Source organism: Phyllostomus discolor, chromosome 6 (assembly GCF_004126475.2).
Source record: "Phyllostomus discolor isolate MPI-MPIP mPhyDis1 chromosome 6, mPhyDis1.pri.v3, whole genome shotgun sequence".
Taxonomy (NCBI): Eukaryota; Metazoa; Chordata; class Mammalia; order Chiroptera; family Phyllostomidae; genus Phyllostomus; species Phyllostomus discolor.
Genome location: NC_040908.2, coordinates 47123746 through 47141065, shown reverse-complemented (window position 1 = coordinate 47141065; position 17320 = coordinate 47123746). Strand labels below are relative to the sequence as shown.

Below are 17320 nucleotides of genomic sequence, written 5' to 3'. Positions count from 1 at the left end.
AGGATCATTTACCCTAAAGAGCTCAAATCAGGAGATAAAGAGAGGACCATTATGGTCACGATCATAATTCACTAGCAAACTACTATGTATTGTCATGTTCAAGGATACATAGCTCATTGTGCTAACAATGTGCTCCGGAGAAGGAAGCTGTGCAGGTGGAGATGTGGAGTAAAGTCTCCAGCTTGTCCCTCCTTCAAACACTCTTTCATGAGGCAACTCTCCCCATTTTAAAAAAAGCAGTAGTACTGTAACTCTTCTTTGAAGGGAGAAGCAGTAACCCAAGACTGTGTAGGGCGGGTAAGACAATTATCTATCTGTTGGCTACTTGGAGATCAGAGGATACCAGAAGGAGGAGGAAGATGCGTTAGTTCTAGGGCTCTAGTAAACTGAGGAAAAAGGGGAAGGTAGCTGGGAATTGGGGTCTGTGAGTAATTAACAAAACCAGCACAGGTGGGTGGTAATCCCAGCTGAGGCAGAACAGCAGTGGTGCAGAACACAGACCCTGGATTCAGACTGCCGGGGTAGGAACCTCAACTCCCCAACTTTACTTTCTCAGTAACCTCGGGCAAGTCACTTAACCTCTTTGTGCCTCATCTATAAAATGATGGTAACAATAGTACCTGACAGGATTGTTTTGCGGTTTGAGTAAGTTACATTTGTAAACTGCTTGATACAATGTCTTTCACTGTACAGTAAATGATACCTACGTTTTTTTAAGTAAAGTGAAGTAGGTGGGGGTTTCTTTTGACATCTCCAAATAAATGGAGGTGTCGGGGCAAAGCAACGGTAGCGGGGCTGAGAGGCAGTAAGCTGCTCTGGGCAGTGACACCACCGCAGAGCTGCAGCTTTGGGAGAGGTCGCCCTACGGATTGAGTTACGGCAGCACTCGCTCCCAGGAGAGGGACACGGGTTGAGGGAAACTTCCTTCCAGGCCTAGGATTTCCAGGAACTCATTTCTGAGAAGTGGTTGTGACTTTAAGGAGGCAAGAGTTTAATTTCCGAGCAACAGATCACGGGGGTGGGGGTGGGGGTGGGGGGGAATTCTGTGCTGTCTGAAGAGCAGGGCTTCTGTTCAGGGCAGGACGCGCTGGAGTCGGAGGGAGAGAAGAAGGGTGCTGTCCTCAGGGAAAGACCTGGTAAAAGCCACCGTCCGCCCGGCGCGCTCGCAGGGAGGACGAAAGCCGCCCCAGCCCGGAGGGCGGCAGGAGCTGCCGTCAGGGGGACCGGGCTGTGGAGGACAGCGATCGGGAAAGGACCCCACGTCGGGGCTGCGGAGGGGGACCCGCCTCGCCGAGGGTGGAGGTCGCTCGCCCCGCTCTCCAAGGGAGGGGCCGCCCGCCCTGGCCCTGCGGGCAGCTGGCCAGACGCACGGGCCCCGAGGGACTGGCCCCCCTGTCCCGCTCGTGCCCGCCCGTGGGTAACCCCGGCCCCCGGGGTACCTGAGCGTGGGCCCGATGCAGGCCGTGTCGGTGCTCTCGATCTCCCGCAGGATCCGCTCGTGCTCCGCCGCTGTCTCCAGGCTCTCCGCCTCCGCCATCTTACCCCGCTCCATAGACTGGGGCGCCCGGCAGCCCGTCGCCTCCCTCGGCGGCTCCGCTCACCTCACGCTCCCACTCCCACCCCAGGTTCCAGAGCCTCCCCAGCCTCCAGCCACCCGCAGGACGACCCCTCCCTCGGCCCTGGCACGCCCCCTAGCGTCACCGCGTCCGCCGGCGTTCCGCGCAACAGCCTCTGGGATTCGTAGTTGTCTAGGAAGTGTTAGGAAGGATTCCGCTCGTGGATTCATCAAATCCACAAATTGTGGAATTTCCACAAAGTGTGGAAAACTGCACTTTAAGCCAGGAACAAGTAACGACTGCCTATGCTACAGTAATCTAGTCAAACAATGGCCCTAATCCTACAAATTCTTGTTTAAGACCCTTGCCACAAAGCTCAAAATGCTTTTCAGGTTCGAATAATAAGGAAGGACTAAGGTGGTTTCTGTGGTTGGGAGTGCAGAGAGAAAAAGCTAAAGAAACCCAAACGAAGAGATACGGCAGAATGTGGCTGTAAGCCAGTTCAGAGAATCAAGCCCAGAGATCACTTGTGGGTGCAAAGGATTCATAGACTGGGTCACGAGGTTTAAAGGGTGTGCCTGGAAGGTATGAGGAGATCTCAGAAAACCAGCAAGAAATTTATTTGCACTATGTAGAGAAGCAGCAGTAAGAGGTGATGCTTGGAGAGAAATGCTGGGCTGAGAAATTGTACTTTAGTCTAATGCCCCCCTGAACCAATGACCAACGATATCAGAAGCACCTAGAAACTTGTTTTTAATACAGACTACAGGTGCTACATCTGGACATGCTGGTCCGCACATTGGCATTTCATAAACTCCCCAGATTAGAATTTAAAAGTCATATTTATTGATCAGTGCTTGAATTTTTACAAAATAAATGGCAACCCACTAAAGATTTTTAAGAAGAGTGACACAATCAGAACCTCGGCATTAAGAAATTTGATCAAAAGCAGTGTGCAAGGTGGGCAGAAATAGACAATTTGCAGACAGGGAAATGCTATAGAAAATTTTAAGACCTAAACCAGGGAAGTGGCAATAAAAATAAAAAGGAATGGACCCACAGGAAATACATTTAAAAGCCAAATTGGCATGATTTATTACATATGGGGAAGGAGGACTTTGGGGATTACTCCAAGGTTTGAAGCAGAGTAAATAAGAGAATTGTGTTGCCATCAACAATGAAAACTAAAAGTCATGTAAGAACTAAACTAGAAGTTGAGGCTAAATAATTTGTACTACAGTCACACCATGTGTCACTATGCAACTGTTGAAGAGAACGAGAAAAGACTATAATCAGACAGGAAACTCTCTTCAAATTGTAGTATTAAGTGAAAAAGCAAGACATGAAACAGTATGTACAGTAGGTTTTCATTTATTTTTTAACACTTTTTATTGTTGTTCAAGTACAGTCTTCTGCCTTTTCCCCATCATTTGTTTTATTAAAAGAATATTTATATATTTAACATACACATAAAAAATTACATACATAGAACGTTTATTAAAGGATCCTCCAGAGACAGTTCACCGTAGTGGCATCCAGGAGAGGGATTGGAAGCAAGGGGCCTGAAGTAGAAGGAAGGTAATTTTAAATTGTGTGTGTATTTTTGGAATTCTTTCCCTTGTGCATGTATTACTTTCTCAATAAAAACAGTCAGTATTAAATAAAAATTAATTTTAAAAATAAACCAATAGTGAGGAGAACGAATGGGCTGCAAGTCCTGGTTTGCCAGGAAGTAAGCAAGTTGCTCAACATGTTTGCATCTAGACGATCTCCGGCCGTCCTCATTTTACTTCATCACTCAGGCTTAAACAATTCCACATGGATGTAGGAGGGGTACAGAGAGCATGGAGCCTTTCCTATTTCTGAAGACCTTTTTAAATACATGGCAGAGTCCCTTCAGGTGCCCATTTTAGCATCTTACTCAACAAAAAATTTTTAGTCCATCTCAGGAAGCAGACTAGTGTAGAGACCAGATATGTATAGAAGTGGTTAAACTAGCTTCTGCTACTTCCAGCAGTTTTTTGTTTTTGTTTTTGTTTTTGTTTTAGCCCCCAGAGGCCAGAGATCTCACAGCTTACCACCAAATGTGTGTGAGTCTGGAATGACTCCAGTAGGGAAGTTCCAGGGAAGATGGCCTGCCCTCTAAATACAGAGGATGTAAGGTCAGTGTGGGATGGTCAAAAAAAAAGCACTAGCCTAAGAGGCAGGGGCCTTTGATACATTTCCAGGATGAGTGATTAAAACATTGGGCACTTTCTGTGTGCCAGGCACAGACACAAAGAAAGCACTTTACATGTATCATTAAATCCTTACAACAATCCCTCACAGTAGATAATATGTATCTCATTTTACAAATGAGGCCATTGAGACAATTGGTAATACCTCAAGTCTCACATCTAGAAAATGATGAAGCTGATATTCAAATCCAGGTCCATCTGATCCAAAGGCCCATTTCCTGCTCATTGGGCTACATTGTCCCACCCATACCCTCCATTGCCAATTTATTGTGTTAGTTAAGCTAATCATTCTACCATTAAACATCTGCTTCTACATGAGTGTAATTTATTATATCACTTCTCAGACTCCTTCTTTTTTTTTTAATATATTTTATTGATTATGCTATTACAGTTGTCCCATTTCCCCCCTTCTCTCCCCTCCACCCTGTACCCCCCTCCCACCCACATTTCCCCCTTTAGTTCATGTCCATGTGTCATACTTATGAGTTCTTTAGTTTCTACATTTCCCGTACTATTCTTGCCCTCCCCCTATCTATTTTCAACCTACATTCTATGCTACTTATTCTCTATACCTTTTCTCCCTCTCTCCTCCTCCCACCCCCCTGCTGCTCAGCCTCCATGTGCCCTCAATTTCTGTGGTTCTGTTCCTGTTCTAATTGTTTACTTAGTTTCTTTTGGTTTTGCTTTAGGTGTGGTTGTTAATATTTGTGAGTTTGCTGTCCTTTTACTATACATGTCTTTTCTTTATCTTCTTTTCTTAGATAAGTCCCTTTAGCATTTCATAAAATAAGGGCTTGGTGATGATGAACTCCTTTAACTTGACCTTATCTGAGAAGCACTTTATCTGCCCTTCCATTCTAAATGAAAGCTTTGCTGGATAGAGCAATCTGGGATGTAGGTCCTTGTCTTTCATGACTTGGAATATTTCTTTCCAGCCCCTTCTTGCCTGTAAGGTCTCTTTGGAGAAATCAGCTGACAGTCTGATGGGAACTCCTTTGTAGGTGACTGTCCCCTTACCTCTTGCTGCTTCTAGGATTCTCTCCTTCGTTTTTACCTTGGCTAATGTAATTATGATGTGCCTTGGTGTGTTTCTTCTAGGGTCCAACTTCTTTGGGGCTCTCTGAGCTTCTTGGATTTCTTGGAAGACTGTTCCCTTTGCCAGCTTGGGGAAGTTCTCCTTTATTATTTGTTCAAATACGTGCTCAATCTCTTGCTTTTCCCCTTCCGATTCTGGTACCCCTATAATTCGGATATTGGAACGTTTAAAGGTGTCTTGGATGCCCTTAATCTTTTCCTCAATTTTTTTAATTCTTATTTCATCATGCTTTCCTGCTTGGTTGATTCTATCTTCCTTCTGGTCCACTGTATTGTTTTGAGACTCATATTCCTTCCTTTCACTATTGGCTCTCCTCCGCATGTCTTCCTGCATCTGTTTTATGGTAATCTGCATTCTTTCATCTAAATTTCATCCAAAATCCACCAGTTCCGTGAGCTTTCTGATCACCAGTGTTTTGAACTGCGCATCTGATAGATTGGCTAGTTCTTGGTCACTCAAAAGGATGAGTCCTGGGGGACTGATCTGCTCTGTTGAAAACATAGTTTTTTTTGGTTTTTTTTCCCCCCGCTGTCTCTCCTTTTTTTTTTTTTTTTTTTCTGGTCCGGTTGCTCTTGTTACGGTGGGGGGCGGAGCCTTAGGTGCTCACCTGGGCTGGGCACCCCAGTCGCTAGATTGAGACGTTATATGTGGGGGCGGGGCAGGAGAAAACAATGGCGGTAGTTCCGTTCCCCTGGACTCAGACCCTTGTCTGGGCTTCCGGGCCGCGAGTTCTGCCCTGGTCCACAATCGCTGCCCCTCTGGGTCTGCCAGCCGTAGCCTGTGTACTCAGGGATCACCGCTGCCTTCTTGCACCCCCGGATGGCTGTTGCGCGGATTTCGCGCCAAACCTTCCCCCGACCTCCACGCGCCGCCGACCCGAGCCAGCCCCGCGCCCGCCCGGCTCGTCTTTTCCTACCAGTCCGGATGGACGCGTCTACTTCAACTTCTTGGCTGCCCGACTTCCATTCAGATAAATCCTCTGCCGGATCTGGGTGTTATTCTGATAGTAAATTATTGTTGTAAATTATTGGTTTTCTAATCTTGGTTGTGCGAGGAGGCACGGTGCGTCCACCTATTCCTCCATCTTGCCGGAAGTCAAAATCAGACTCCTTCTAAATCACTTTGAAGACCGCTTCTCAGAACAATCTTTCCACTTAATCTAAATGAACTGATTGTTTTCTTCTCCTGCATCCATAGATTTATAGTGTCAATGCTCTCACTACTCCGAGTTGCCATTTCTACACTGTTACTCCAGCACCCCGATTCCTCAACCCCTCCCTGAAATCTAGAGCATCAGGTTGTGCTGTGGTCGTCTGCTAATGCTCACCATGCTCCTCAGAAATCTCACCACTGGGATCACAGTTTTCCTCTCCACCTCATTCTCTGCCATCATCCTGAGGCACTTCAACATCCACTTGGATACCACACCCAACACTCTGACCTCACGTGTCCCCACTACCCAGCCACGTTCCTCACCCCACACAGGCACTACATGCATTCCTGGCCACACTTCTCCCCTGCCGTTCTGTGAACCCTGCTTTACCCCCAAAGACTAAAAACTCTGAAACTCCTCTCTCTGCTTTTTTTTTTCATACACCTCTCCTCTGCTTAATTTCTCTGGGTCCCACACATTATTCTAATTCCAATCTTCACCTCTGATTTCTATGTAATCTATTGGCACCTTTTCTCTTTTATCCTGGATTATTTTTATACCCAAGCTTCCAATCAGAGAGATCTGAGTTTTATTCCTGGCTTTTCCATTAATCAGCAGATGAATTTGGAAGTTATGTGGCTCCCTTCTAGTGCAGTTTTCTTATATATAAAATAGTGTTCATAATATATAGCTTAGGCAGTTGTAAGAATTGGAGGTCATTAATGTAAGGGGCCCAGCACAGGCAGAAGAAATGCTGGCAGCTGTGCACTGGGTGTACTCCCATGAGCCATTAATTTGGTTAAACTTTCTCTAACTCTTTATCTTCCTTTTACATCTTGATCATTGCCACACCTACCTTGCCAATTTCTCTCCCTTCTACTGTAATGGAGAAAGAAAACCGTGACCTGACAACTGGCATCACGGCACATTAGTGTTGCTTTCTATCCTGTGGGCCCCAAGGGTGGCTGACCCATTCATTCCCTGACTGCTGTTCCTGCTCACAGCACCGACTTAAAGTCCTTTGATCCCTACTGAAGACCCCTGCCCTGCTCCCATCCTTCTCACTCCTAGAAGATACTTTTGCATTGGAAGGACCACCATCTATTATTAAAACCCTACCTCCCCTCCCCTTCACCATCTTTTCATCCAACTCTTCTTCATCTCCTCTGTAAGATGGATGGGGATCCCTGTCACTTTCTAAAGTCAACCTCTCCTCTGGGAACATTTCCCACAGTTAGCTTTCTTCCCTCTTACAGTTCTAGTCTTTCCTTCTTTACTTTATCTTGGTCAGTAAAAATGGCCAACAGGCACACAAAAAAAGATATTAAATATAACTATTCATCAAGAAAATGCAAATCAAAACCACAGTGAGATATGACTTCACACCTGTGAACATATCTATCAGTAAAAAGGCAAATCATGAGTCTTGTCAAAGATAAAAGAATTGACAAGGATGTGGAGAAAAGGGAACCCTAGTGCATGGTTTGTGGGATAATAAATTGGTGCAGCCACTATGGAAAATAGTGTAGAGATTCCTCAGAAAATTAAAAACAGAACTACCATATAACGTAGCAATCCCACCTCTGGGTGTTTATCCAAAGAAAATGAAGACAGGATCTCAAAGAGATGATCTGTACCCCCACATACACTGCAGCATTCATTGCTCACAGTAGCCCAGACGTGGAAGCAACCTAAATGCCCAAATACAGATGGATAGAGAAGATGCGAGACAAGTAGGTAGGTAGGTACATAGATAGATAGATAATAGATAGATAAATAGATCCTATTCAGCCAGGAAAAAGAAGGAAATCCTGGCATTTGCAACAACATGATTAAACTTGAGGGCACTATGCTAAGTGAAATAAGTCAGACAGAGAACGACATAACATGATATCACTTCTCGTGGAATCTAAAATGGCCAAACTCACAAAAACAGTAGTTACCAGGAGATTGTGGGACAGGAGAAATGGGGAGATGTGGGTCAAAGGGTACAAACTCCCAGTCGTAAGTTCTGGGGATATACAGCATGGTAGTTTGAACTAATCATACTGTACTATATACTTGGAAGTTGCTGAGAGAGTGGATCTCAGGTGTTCTCTCCACAAAGAAATGGTAAATACATGATGTAATGTAATTGTTTTGTAATATATAAATGAACTGTTACAGGGTGCAGCCAAGAGGGGGAACCCCAAATGGGCATTTAAAATGGGGTCTAGGACTCAAGGTGTCTAGGAGATTTTAGGATGTCTTCCCCCCTACCCCAGGGTGTAGGTTGGGGGAAGGGACAAATGAGGCAGGGCCTTTGAGAGCTGTTTCACATAGCAATAGCCTTGTAGTTAACCTCTGGTGTGGTCATTTAACATATCTATAGCCTTTGGCTGGTTGCTTAGATATGTTAAATAGCTGTGGCCATGCTCTGAGTCAGGGAAATGGAAGTAACTACCCCACCAAGGTGTAACTGGGGGGCAGGTCCCTCGAGTTACAGCACCTGCATGGGAGCTTGGAGATGACTGGCTCCATGACATGGGGCCACACCTGCCCAGACTCATGATGGCAGTCCAGTAAAGCTGGAAGGGTATGAGTTCTGGCATGTGAGGCCGAGTGTGGGAGGAGTCGGAAATGGGGCTGCAGAGGAAGATTGACACGGGGATTTAAACCGAGATGCAGCAGCCATTGGAGAGAACCACACAGCTTTAGCAGAGTGAAGACTCCCGCGGCCCTGAGAGGGAGAACCACGCGGCTCTGGCAGAGTGGGGACTCCCATGGCCCGGGGAGAGAGGACCACATGCCTTTGCCAGAGTGGGGACCCCCACAGCTTTAGAAGGGGGAACCACCGCCTGGTTTTAGCAGAGATCCCAGCAACTCAGCTGAGGGTGCTGGGAACCCAGAGAGGTCTCCCAGTCGAGATGGAGTACTAACTGAGAATAACCAGAGGACTGCCTGAGCCATGGACTTCTTTTTCCTTTCCTGAGATACGGTACTCTGGACTGGGCAAAGGGGGAAGAAAGGAAGGACTGTGTCTGTTTGTGGGTGCTTTAAGGGACATTGGGATTTTGGTGAAGACATTAGGTCACTACTTTAAGTCTGTATAGCATTAAATAAACATTTCCTTTCCTTTTCACAGATCTCTGGCATTGAGAGATGTCTTTCCTCTGGCAGTGGACATAACGGACCTGGGGGCTTTTTTTTTTTCAATAATAGTATATTGTCCCAGGCCCTCCCCTTTTTTGTTCTGTAACAGAACCAGATCTTCAGTTTGTATATCTTAAACTTATGCAATGTTATATAGCAATTATATCTCAATAAATCTGGGGAAAATATTAAAATTTTTTAAAAATCTCTACATTTTGTACTCACTCTTTCTCTTAACCTACAACTTGTTCCTAGTGCCTTAATGCAGACCACTCCTGGGAAACAGCTTTTCACAGGTGATCTTAAACTTTCTCATTGCCAAGCCCAGAGGTACTTTCCAGCCATCATTTACCTGACCTCTTTCTATGACTTGCCACAGTTTGCTCCCAGGTGCCGAATGGAGCCTTTTTTCATTCCTGCATCCCAAGTCTTCACAAAATATCAGGGAGTTGACTACCCATATGTGGTTCATCACATTATTTTTCCCAACACTTCGCCCTTCCATGTGACTTTGCGCTCCCTCCCACTACAGGTAGAGTGTGCTTCCCTGTCCCTTGACTTTGGGCTCAGCCGTATGACTTGATTTAACTAATGGGAGAGACAAGCAACAAGCAGAGGCCTGAAATACATACATGGTTGGCCTTACTCTTTGCCTTTCTGGTGTCACCGTGAGAAAAAGATGCCCAACGAAGCCCACTGGTGCAGTAAAAGGAATGATGTGGAGCAGAGCCGCCCAGCCAATCTCCCAGCTGCAGCCTGAAGCAGAGCAGCCCGAAGCAGAGCAGCCCCAGCTAACCACAAACTCCTACCTGAGAAATAAATCTTTTCTGTTGTAAGCTGTTGCCTTTTAGGTTGGTTGGTTGCATGGCTTTATCACAACAATAACCATCTAATACAGCTACCTTCCTTCATAAAAGCTTCTCTTCCCTTAGCTTCTGGGGCATGTAACAATCCTGGCTCACTCCCCCTGTGCTTCCATCTTCGTAATTTTCTTCACCATTTTTCACTCTGTCCACCTAGTTGGCTCTCTTTTCAACCTCCTTTTCTGGTCACTCCACAATCTCTCCTTGAGTGATCTCATTTAACTCCAGAGGGTCAGACATGGTCTCTACTGTTGACTCCTAATGCTCTCCTCTAAACTTCAGATACTCTGGTTGCCTTCTGGACATTACTGTTTAATATCCTGTTACCACTTCAAACTCAATATTTGAAACAAATCTCTAAATTTCTGGACAAAATCAGCCCTCTCTCCTTCCCATTCCTTCTCTGACAGATTTCACCACCACCTATTATTTATTCAACAGCCATAAATGTGTATAGGTCTGTCCCAGTCCCACACAAAGCCAAGAACACCTGGGGTGAGTGGCTGCACCCGAACTGAACCACAGACTGGCTGCCTTCTGCCAATGTGATTGGGACAGAGGTCAGCCTCTGGGCGTTTGCCCTCTGAGCTTCATTCAGAAGGTACAACAGGAAAGTGTCTTCTTTGCTTTCAATCTTAATCGCTCCTGATTATTATGCAAATTGCAAACCCCTCAGAATGCTCCCTTACTGCTGTGTAATTCCTCCGCCCATTGAAATTCCTCCTCCCATTGACCTCGACTTTAAGCTAGGCTCCCTTAACACTTTCCCAGAACATTCCAGCCATCTCCTGCCATAAATGAGCCTTCCTGAGGCAAGGCTGCCAGTTCTGTTCTTCCATAATCACTTCAATGCCAGGCCCCATCCTCCCACTGCACGGTCTTACAAACCCCAGCTGTGAATCATCACCCTTCTCCACTCTACCCTGAAGATGCCAAGGGCCACTAGGGAAAAGGAGCACCAACAGACAAACTGACTCCAACCCAAAGTACCAGCCTGCAAAGGTCTCTGCTCTGCCTGCCCCCACCCTGTACCTGCCTTGTGCCTCTCTTCAGTCAATTCTCATTCACATTTTCCTTGATACCTCAACAAATCTGCTCAACCCATTGAACTGCGTACACACACACCCCAAAATTGCTTCAATTCCTTTCCTTCAACAAAACTAAAAGACATCATTCAGTGAGAACGCCCTTGTTCTGGTCACTACTACTATGTTACAAATCATCCCAAACTTACTAGCATTTTTTAAAAGTGAAATCATTTAATTATTCTCACAGATTCCATGATTTATTGGTTTTTGGTATATTCAAAAAATTGTGCAACAATCACCACAATTAATGTTTAGAACATTTTTATCACTTCAAAGAGCAACCTTATACCTCGTAGCAATAACCTCACTTCACCCAAACCTCCCCAGCCTTGGGCAACCACTAATCTACTTCCTGTCTCTACAGATTTGTCTATTTGGGACATTTCATATAAATGAAATTATACAATATGTGGTCTTCCGTGTGGCTCTTCTTTCATTAGCATAATGTTTTCTAGGTTCATCTGTACTGTAGCATAGGTCAGCACTCTTTCCCCTTTATGGTCAAATAACATTCCATTGTATAGGTATGCCACTTTTGTTCATTCATTGATAGGCATTTGTTTGTTTTCTATTTTTTAACTATTATGAGTAATGTTGCGATGAACATTCATGTACAGGTTTTTCATGTGGACATATGTTTTCAATTCTCTTTAATATATACTTAGGAATGGGATTATTGGGTCATGTGGTAACTTGATGGTTAACATTTTAGTAACTGCCAGAATACACTTATATTTTCCAAAGTGTCTATACCAATAATGCATGAGTTCCTACTTTTCCACATCCTTGTCAACATTTGCTTTTGTATGTCTTCTTCATTTTAGCTACCCTAGTGGATATGAAGTAGCTTCTCATTATGGTTTGATTAGTATTTCCCTAGTGGTAATTCACATTGAACATCTTTTCTTGTGCTTATTTATTTGGTATTATCTCCTTTGGAGAAATGCCTATTCACATCCTTCTTGAGATTAATGAGTTGTAACAGTTCTTTAGACATTCTAAATACAATTTTCTTATCAGATAGATGTTTGCAAACATTTTTTTCTAATTCTGTGGGTTCCTTTTCACTTTCATTGAAGTGTTCTTTGAAGAACAAAAGTTTTTAATTTAAATGAGGTCCCATTTATCTATTTCTTCCCTTGTTGTTTATGCTTTTGTATCATATCTAGCAAACCATTTCCTAACCCAAGGTAATGAATATTTACCCTATGTTTTCATCTAAGGTTTTTATAGTATTAGCTCTTATATTTAGGTCTGGATCCACTTTAAGTTTATTTTATACATGGTGTGGAGTAGAGGTCCAACTTCATATTTTTGCCAGTGGGTGTCCAGTTATCCCAGACCATTTATGGAAAAAACTGTTCTCCCATTCTGTGGGTTGTCTTTTTATTTTGTTGATGATTTCTTATGGTATAGGCTGTGCAAAAACATTTTAGTTTGATGTAGTCCCATATGTTTATTTTTTTCTTTTTTCCCCTTGCCTGGGGAGATATATCCAATAAAAAATTGCTATGAGCAATGTCTGAGATTTGGCTGCCTATGTTTTCTTCTAGGATTTTAATGGTTTCAGGTCTAACATTTAAGTCTTTGATCCATTTTTAATTTATTCTTGTGTGTGATATAAGAAGGTGATCTAATTTCATTTTTCTGCACATATCTCTCCAATTTTCCCAACACCATTTATTGAAGTATTGGGACTCTTCTTAAAAATCAGTTGACCATAAAAGTAAGAATGTATTTTGACACTCAAGTATATTCCATTCATTTGTATATCCAGCCTTATGACCCTTCAGCACTGTCTTGATTACTGTATCTTTGTAGTAAGTTTTGATATTATGGAGCTTGAGTCCTCCAACTTTGTTCTTTTTCAGGGTTGTTTATATATTTCCAATTGAATTTTAGGATAACCTTGTCAACTTCTGCAGTAAAAGAAGCCAGCTATGCTTTTGATGGGGTTATAGTTTAATTTGGGGAGTATTGCTACCTTAACAATATTAATTTTCTTCCACAAACATGGGATATCTTTCTATTTATTTAGATTTCTCTAAATTTCTTCCAACAACATTTTGTTGTTTTCAGTGACAAGTCTTGCACTTCTGTTATTAAATTTATTCTCAAGTATGTGATTCTTTTTCGTTTAGGTCTTCTCATTACTTTTTGGTCAGTCTAGCTAAAAGTTTTTCAATTTTGTTAACCTTTTCAAAGAACCAACTTTGGTTTGTTGGTTATCTTAGTTGTTTTTCTGTTATATTTTGTATTTACTTCTCTAATCTTTATTATTTCTTCCCTTCTGCTTGTTTTAGGTTTAATTTGCTCTTCTTTTTCTAGTTTCTTGTGATGGAAGTTTAGGCTATGATTTAAGAACTGTCTTTATTTTTTAATAGAGGCATTTATACATAGAAATTTCCCTGTTAGTACTATTTTAGCTGCAACCCATAAGTTTTGGCAAGTTGTGTTTTTGTTTCTATTCATCGTGAGCTACTGATTATTAATGTTGTTTAATTTTCACATATTTGTAAGTCCCCAGATTTCTTTCCCTATTGATTTCTAATTGAATTCCATTGTGGTATAGAAAACATACTTTATTTTATTTCAATCCTTTTGCATTTACTGATATGGTCTATCATAGAAAGTGTTCGATGTATACTTGAGAAGAATGTGTATTCTGCTCTTGTTCAAGTCTTCTATTCCCTCATTCCTAGTTGTTCTATCCATTATTGAAACTAAGATAATGAAGTCTCCAAATGTTATTGTTGATTGGATATCTGCTCTTAAATATCTCCCAGGTGCTTTAAACACACTACGATAAAAATTTATTTTATGTTCTCTCCCTTCTCAAATCTACCTCAATTAATGGCACTTGGTGCTTACACCAGAAACTCAGGAATCATTCTAGATTCCTTCTTTTCCCTCATATCCTATATCTAATAGATCTTGGAGCTCTGCTAATTTTACTCACCTGTTCATTCCTCTTTATCCCATCTATCCCTGCCCTACCTAATTCAGGTCTTTGTACCTCATACCAGGACTATTATAACCAATCTACTTGTTTCCATTATTGCTAATGTTCATTCCACCTAGAACAACACACTCTTTATGATTTAACTCCAGAGTCACCTTCTCCTATGGAGAGTCTTGGCTGTATTATCTCATTCTTCCACCTCAGCTCTCAGCCTCCTGTGTATATGTCTGTCCCAAGAGTTACCACACAATTTTACCACTATCTTCCCCTCAGGATAGCTGTCTCTTAGAGTAATTAGGACACTCTAGATTCAGACAATATAGATTAAAATCTTGTCTCCACCAGTTTCTAGCTGAGTGATTGGCAAATTATTTATTTCTTTATGCCTCAGTTTCTTTATCTATAATATGGAAATAATAATAGTAGTGTATCATAGGGTTCAATTAAATTGGCAGATACAAAGTACTTAAAACATGTTAATATTAACATACTGGGTCCTCAGCAGTTCAGCAAAGGACTTAGAATAGAAAGCTTTTAGTTCATGTATTTTGAGCTAAAATAAACTGAACTTAACTGCTTGTTCCTTTTTCTAGTCTTTAGTTATGCTATTCTCTTCCTTCTATGTAAATACTCTTCCTCCTTCCTCCTCCTTGCTTACTCTGTGAAATCATTCTTCAAGATCCAGCTTTTGTAACTCTCCCTTGTGAAAACAAAACACAGGCAGTCGACCAATGGATCATTGGTCAACATCTCTTTCTTGTATTAATCCATGACTCTACATTGCCCCTGTCACACTATGTGACCTTGAGTAGGAGCAGTAATAACAACTACAATTTATTAAATACCTGCTGGGTTCCAGGAACCTAACATGATTTCTCTCATTTAATCTTCACAGTCATCCTACTGGGAAACAAAACTTGTTGTCTCTATTTCACTGATGGAAAAACTGGGCCCAGTGTGGTTAAATAACTTGCCTGAGGTCAGATGGCTAATATTAATTGACAGACTGAGGTTCATAGCCAGGCCTAACCTCAGAACTCATACATTTTCTTGTATTGCTTTTATTACTTTGGAAGTCTGTCTCTTCATTTATGTCATGAGGTCCTTGGAAGCAGGAGCCTGTGGCTTTCTTGGGAAAGAACAGTCTCCCCAGAAGGCCTAGCATTTCCTGAGTGCAGAGCCTTTGTGCTCCTTTCTTGTCCCTCTCCATCATGCTGAGGTAGGACTCCGTGCTGGTGGAAGGGTGAAAGCAAAGAACGATAATCGAACGGCAGATGAAAGCAGCTGAGTCTCAGGACTTCGTTGGTCATGTTTGCTGCTCTTGCATCTTTGGGGGCTGGGAGGAGGCCTCCCAAGAGGCTGAGCTCACTGAGTCCCCTGGGTGGTGACATCAGCCTCCAGCTCTGCCAGGCCCCTGAGACCACAATCACACTGACATCACCCAAGTTTCCATGGGGCTCAGGAAGGAACTCAGACCTCCTCCCCATACCCCTGCCTGAGGCAAATTCTATAATCATGATTTTGGGGATCCTTCCCTGTGCCCAGATGTCTCTTTTCAATGTATGGGTATTTTTCCTTCCTGCTTTTACCTAAAACATACCTGTCCCCCAAGATTGTGAGTTATATTCAGTATTTTGCTCTATACATAAATTGCCTATAATCTTTGTCACACCAATATACTCCCAGTAAATTGGGAAACACAGGAGATTAAAAACAAAGCCCCCCAGTGATCTGTTAACCTTTCTAGGATCTGACTGTCACGGGGCTGTTCTACTTTAAAATAGCTGAAAACTTGAAGTGGCTTCAACCTTGAAGTGTTGGATTTTAAACTTCCCAGGCTTTGCTCGCCATAAGAAAGCAACCTCCACAGAGGGATTCTCTCCCTCAACCCACCAACCTCTCGTTTAATTCAATTTGTCAAAATTTGGCAAATAATTATCAAACAATTGAATAGACAGTCATTTACCTGAATATCTGGCACTACGAAATACGGTTTAAAACAAAAATTAGACAGGTGCTCCTCAGCTGACAGTCATCACGTGGCTCCCATTGCACTTGGAACGAAACCTAAACCCCAACTTAAACCATGGCCCTGTGTACCCTCCCCCGGTTGTCCCCAGCTTCATCCTGCACGGCTCTTCCTCTGTTCATCCCCTCCAGCTGCATGGGCCGTCTTTCAGTCACTCAAACATGCCGAATCTGCTGGCTTCAAATTTATGTTCATATTGAGACCTGCAGGATGAGTCAGAGTTAGGAGGCCAGCTCCTGAGTTCAATACTTGGCTGCTAAGATGAAGACCCTGTTCTTTTCCTTCATAGCGCGTGTCCCAATTTATAATCATATACCAGTTTGGGTTTTTTTGTTTATTTTCCTTCTCCTTCATTAAGCTGTAAATCCAAAGGGGCAGGGGCCAAGTTCAATTTGTTTAATGTATACCTAGTGCCTAGATCAGTGCATAGCGCATAATAAATCTTTGTAGACCAAATGAATGATAAAAAGTGATCTCCTTGTTTAGAGAGTGCTTCATCTATTTGGGGAAGCACACTGGGACACACAAAGCAGGTATAAACTTTTCTCTCCAAAGTGGGTATGTAAGAAATGATACATTACTTTAATTCCCTTTAATCTTGGTCTTCCCTAAATCTCCCTCCAAACTCTTAACCTTCTGATTGGAAGAAATCTAGGCTTCAGCAAAGGCCCAAGGGATATCCTGGAACAGAACATTCGTGGGGGGCCCCTCCTCTGAGATGCCCATTGTCCCAGTCCTGGGGGTCCTGTAGAGGAGCTCTGCAGCCCTCAGGCCACCCTTCCTCTTAGGAAGCATTGAAGGTTTGGTAACCCTGGTATCTGGGGTGCAATGGGGGGCCCATTCCTCTCTACCTCTCACCACTAATGCAGAATGCCTCAAGGGGACAGGCCAGGGTTCGTACATGCTTGGGAACCCCAAAGTTAGCCCCCAAATTTTGTAGAACTCTTCCCTCCATTTTGCCCTCTTCACTTCAGCTTTATCCCTTCTGACACCAGCATGTTCCCTCTCTTCACAGCCTAGTATCAGCCTATCACACAACTCAGACCTCCCTCTGACTATTTGCATTTCTGTCTTGCTGTTCAAATGGCTCTGAGGCAGTGGTAACTAAAGCCAGACTGCCTTCTTAGAATAGCAGAAGGACATCAGAGAATGAAAGACAAAGCAGAAGCTCAGTTCACTGTACTGCTCTACACCAAACAGAAAA

The 17320-nt window shown here is 43.1% G+C and overlaps 1 protein-coding gene across 5 annotated transcripts in view; it reads right to left on the bottom strand.

Moving 5' to 3' along the window:
* The window catches only part of EXOC6B (exocyst complex component 6B), a 559588-nt gene extending 557894 nt beyond the window's left edge, over nt 1-1694 (bottom strand). The window contains exon 1 of one of the 5 annotated variants that reach the window (XM_028514764.2): nt 1440-1694. In XM_028514764.2, the coding sequence (XP_028370565.1) occupies nt 1440-1552 (113 nt within the window). In that variant the 5' untranslated portion in view covers nt 1553-1694. The remainder of the gene's footprint in view (nt 1-1439) is intronic. The other 4 variants (XM_028514769.2, XM_028514763.2, XM_036028075.1 and 1 more) reach the window with 4 other exon arrangements.
* Between the last annotated feature and the right edge of the window lie 15626 nt (nt 1695-17320).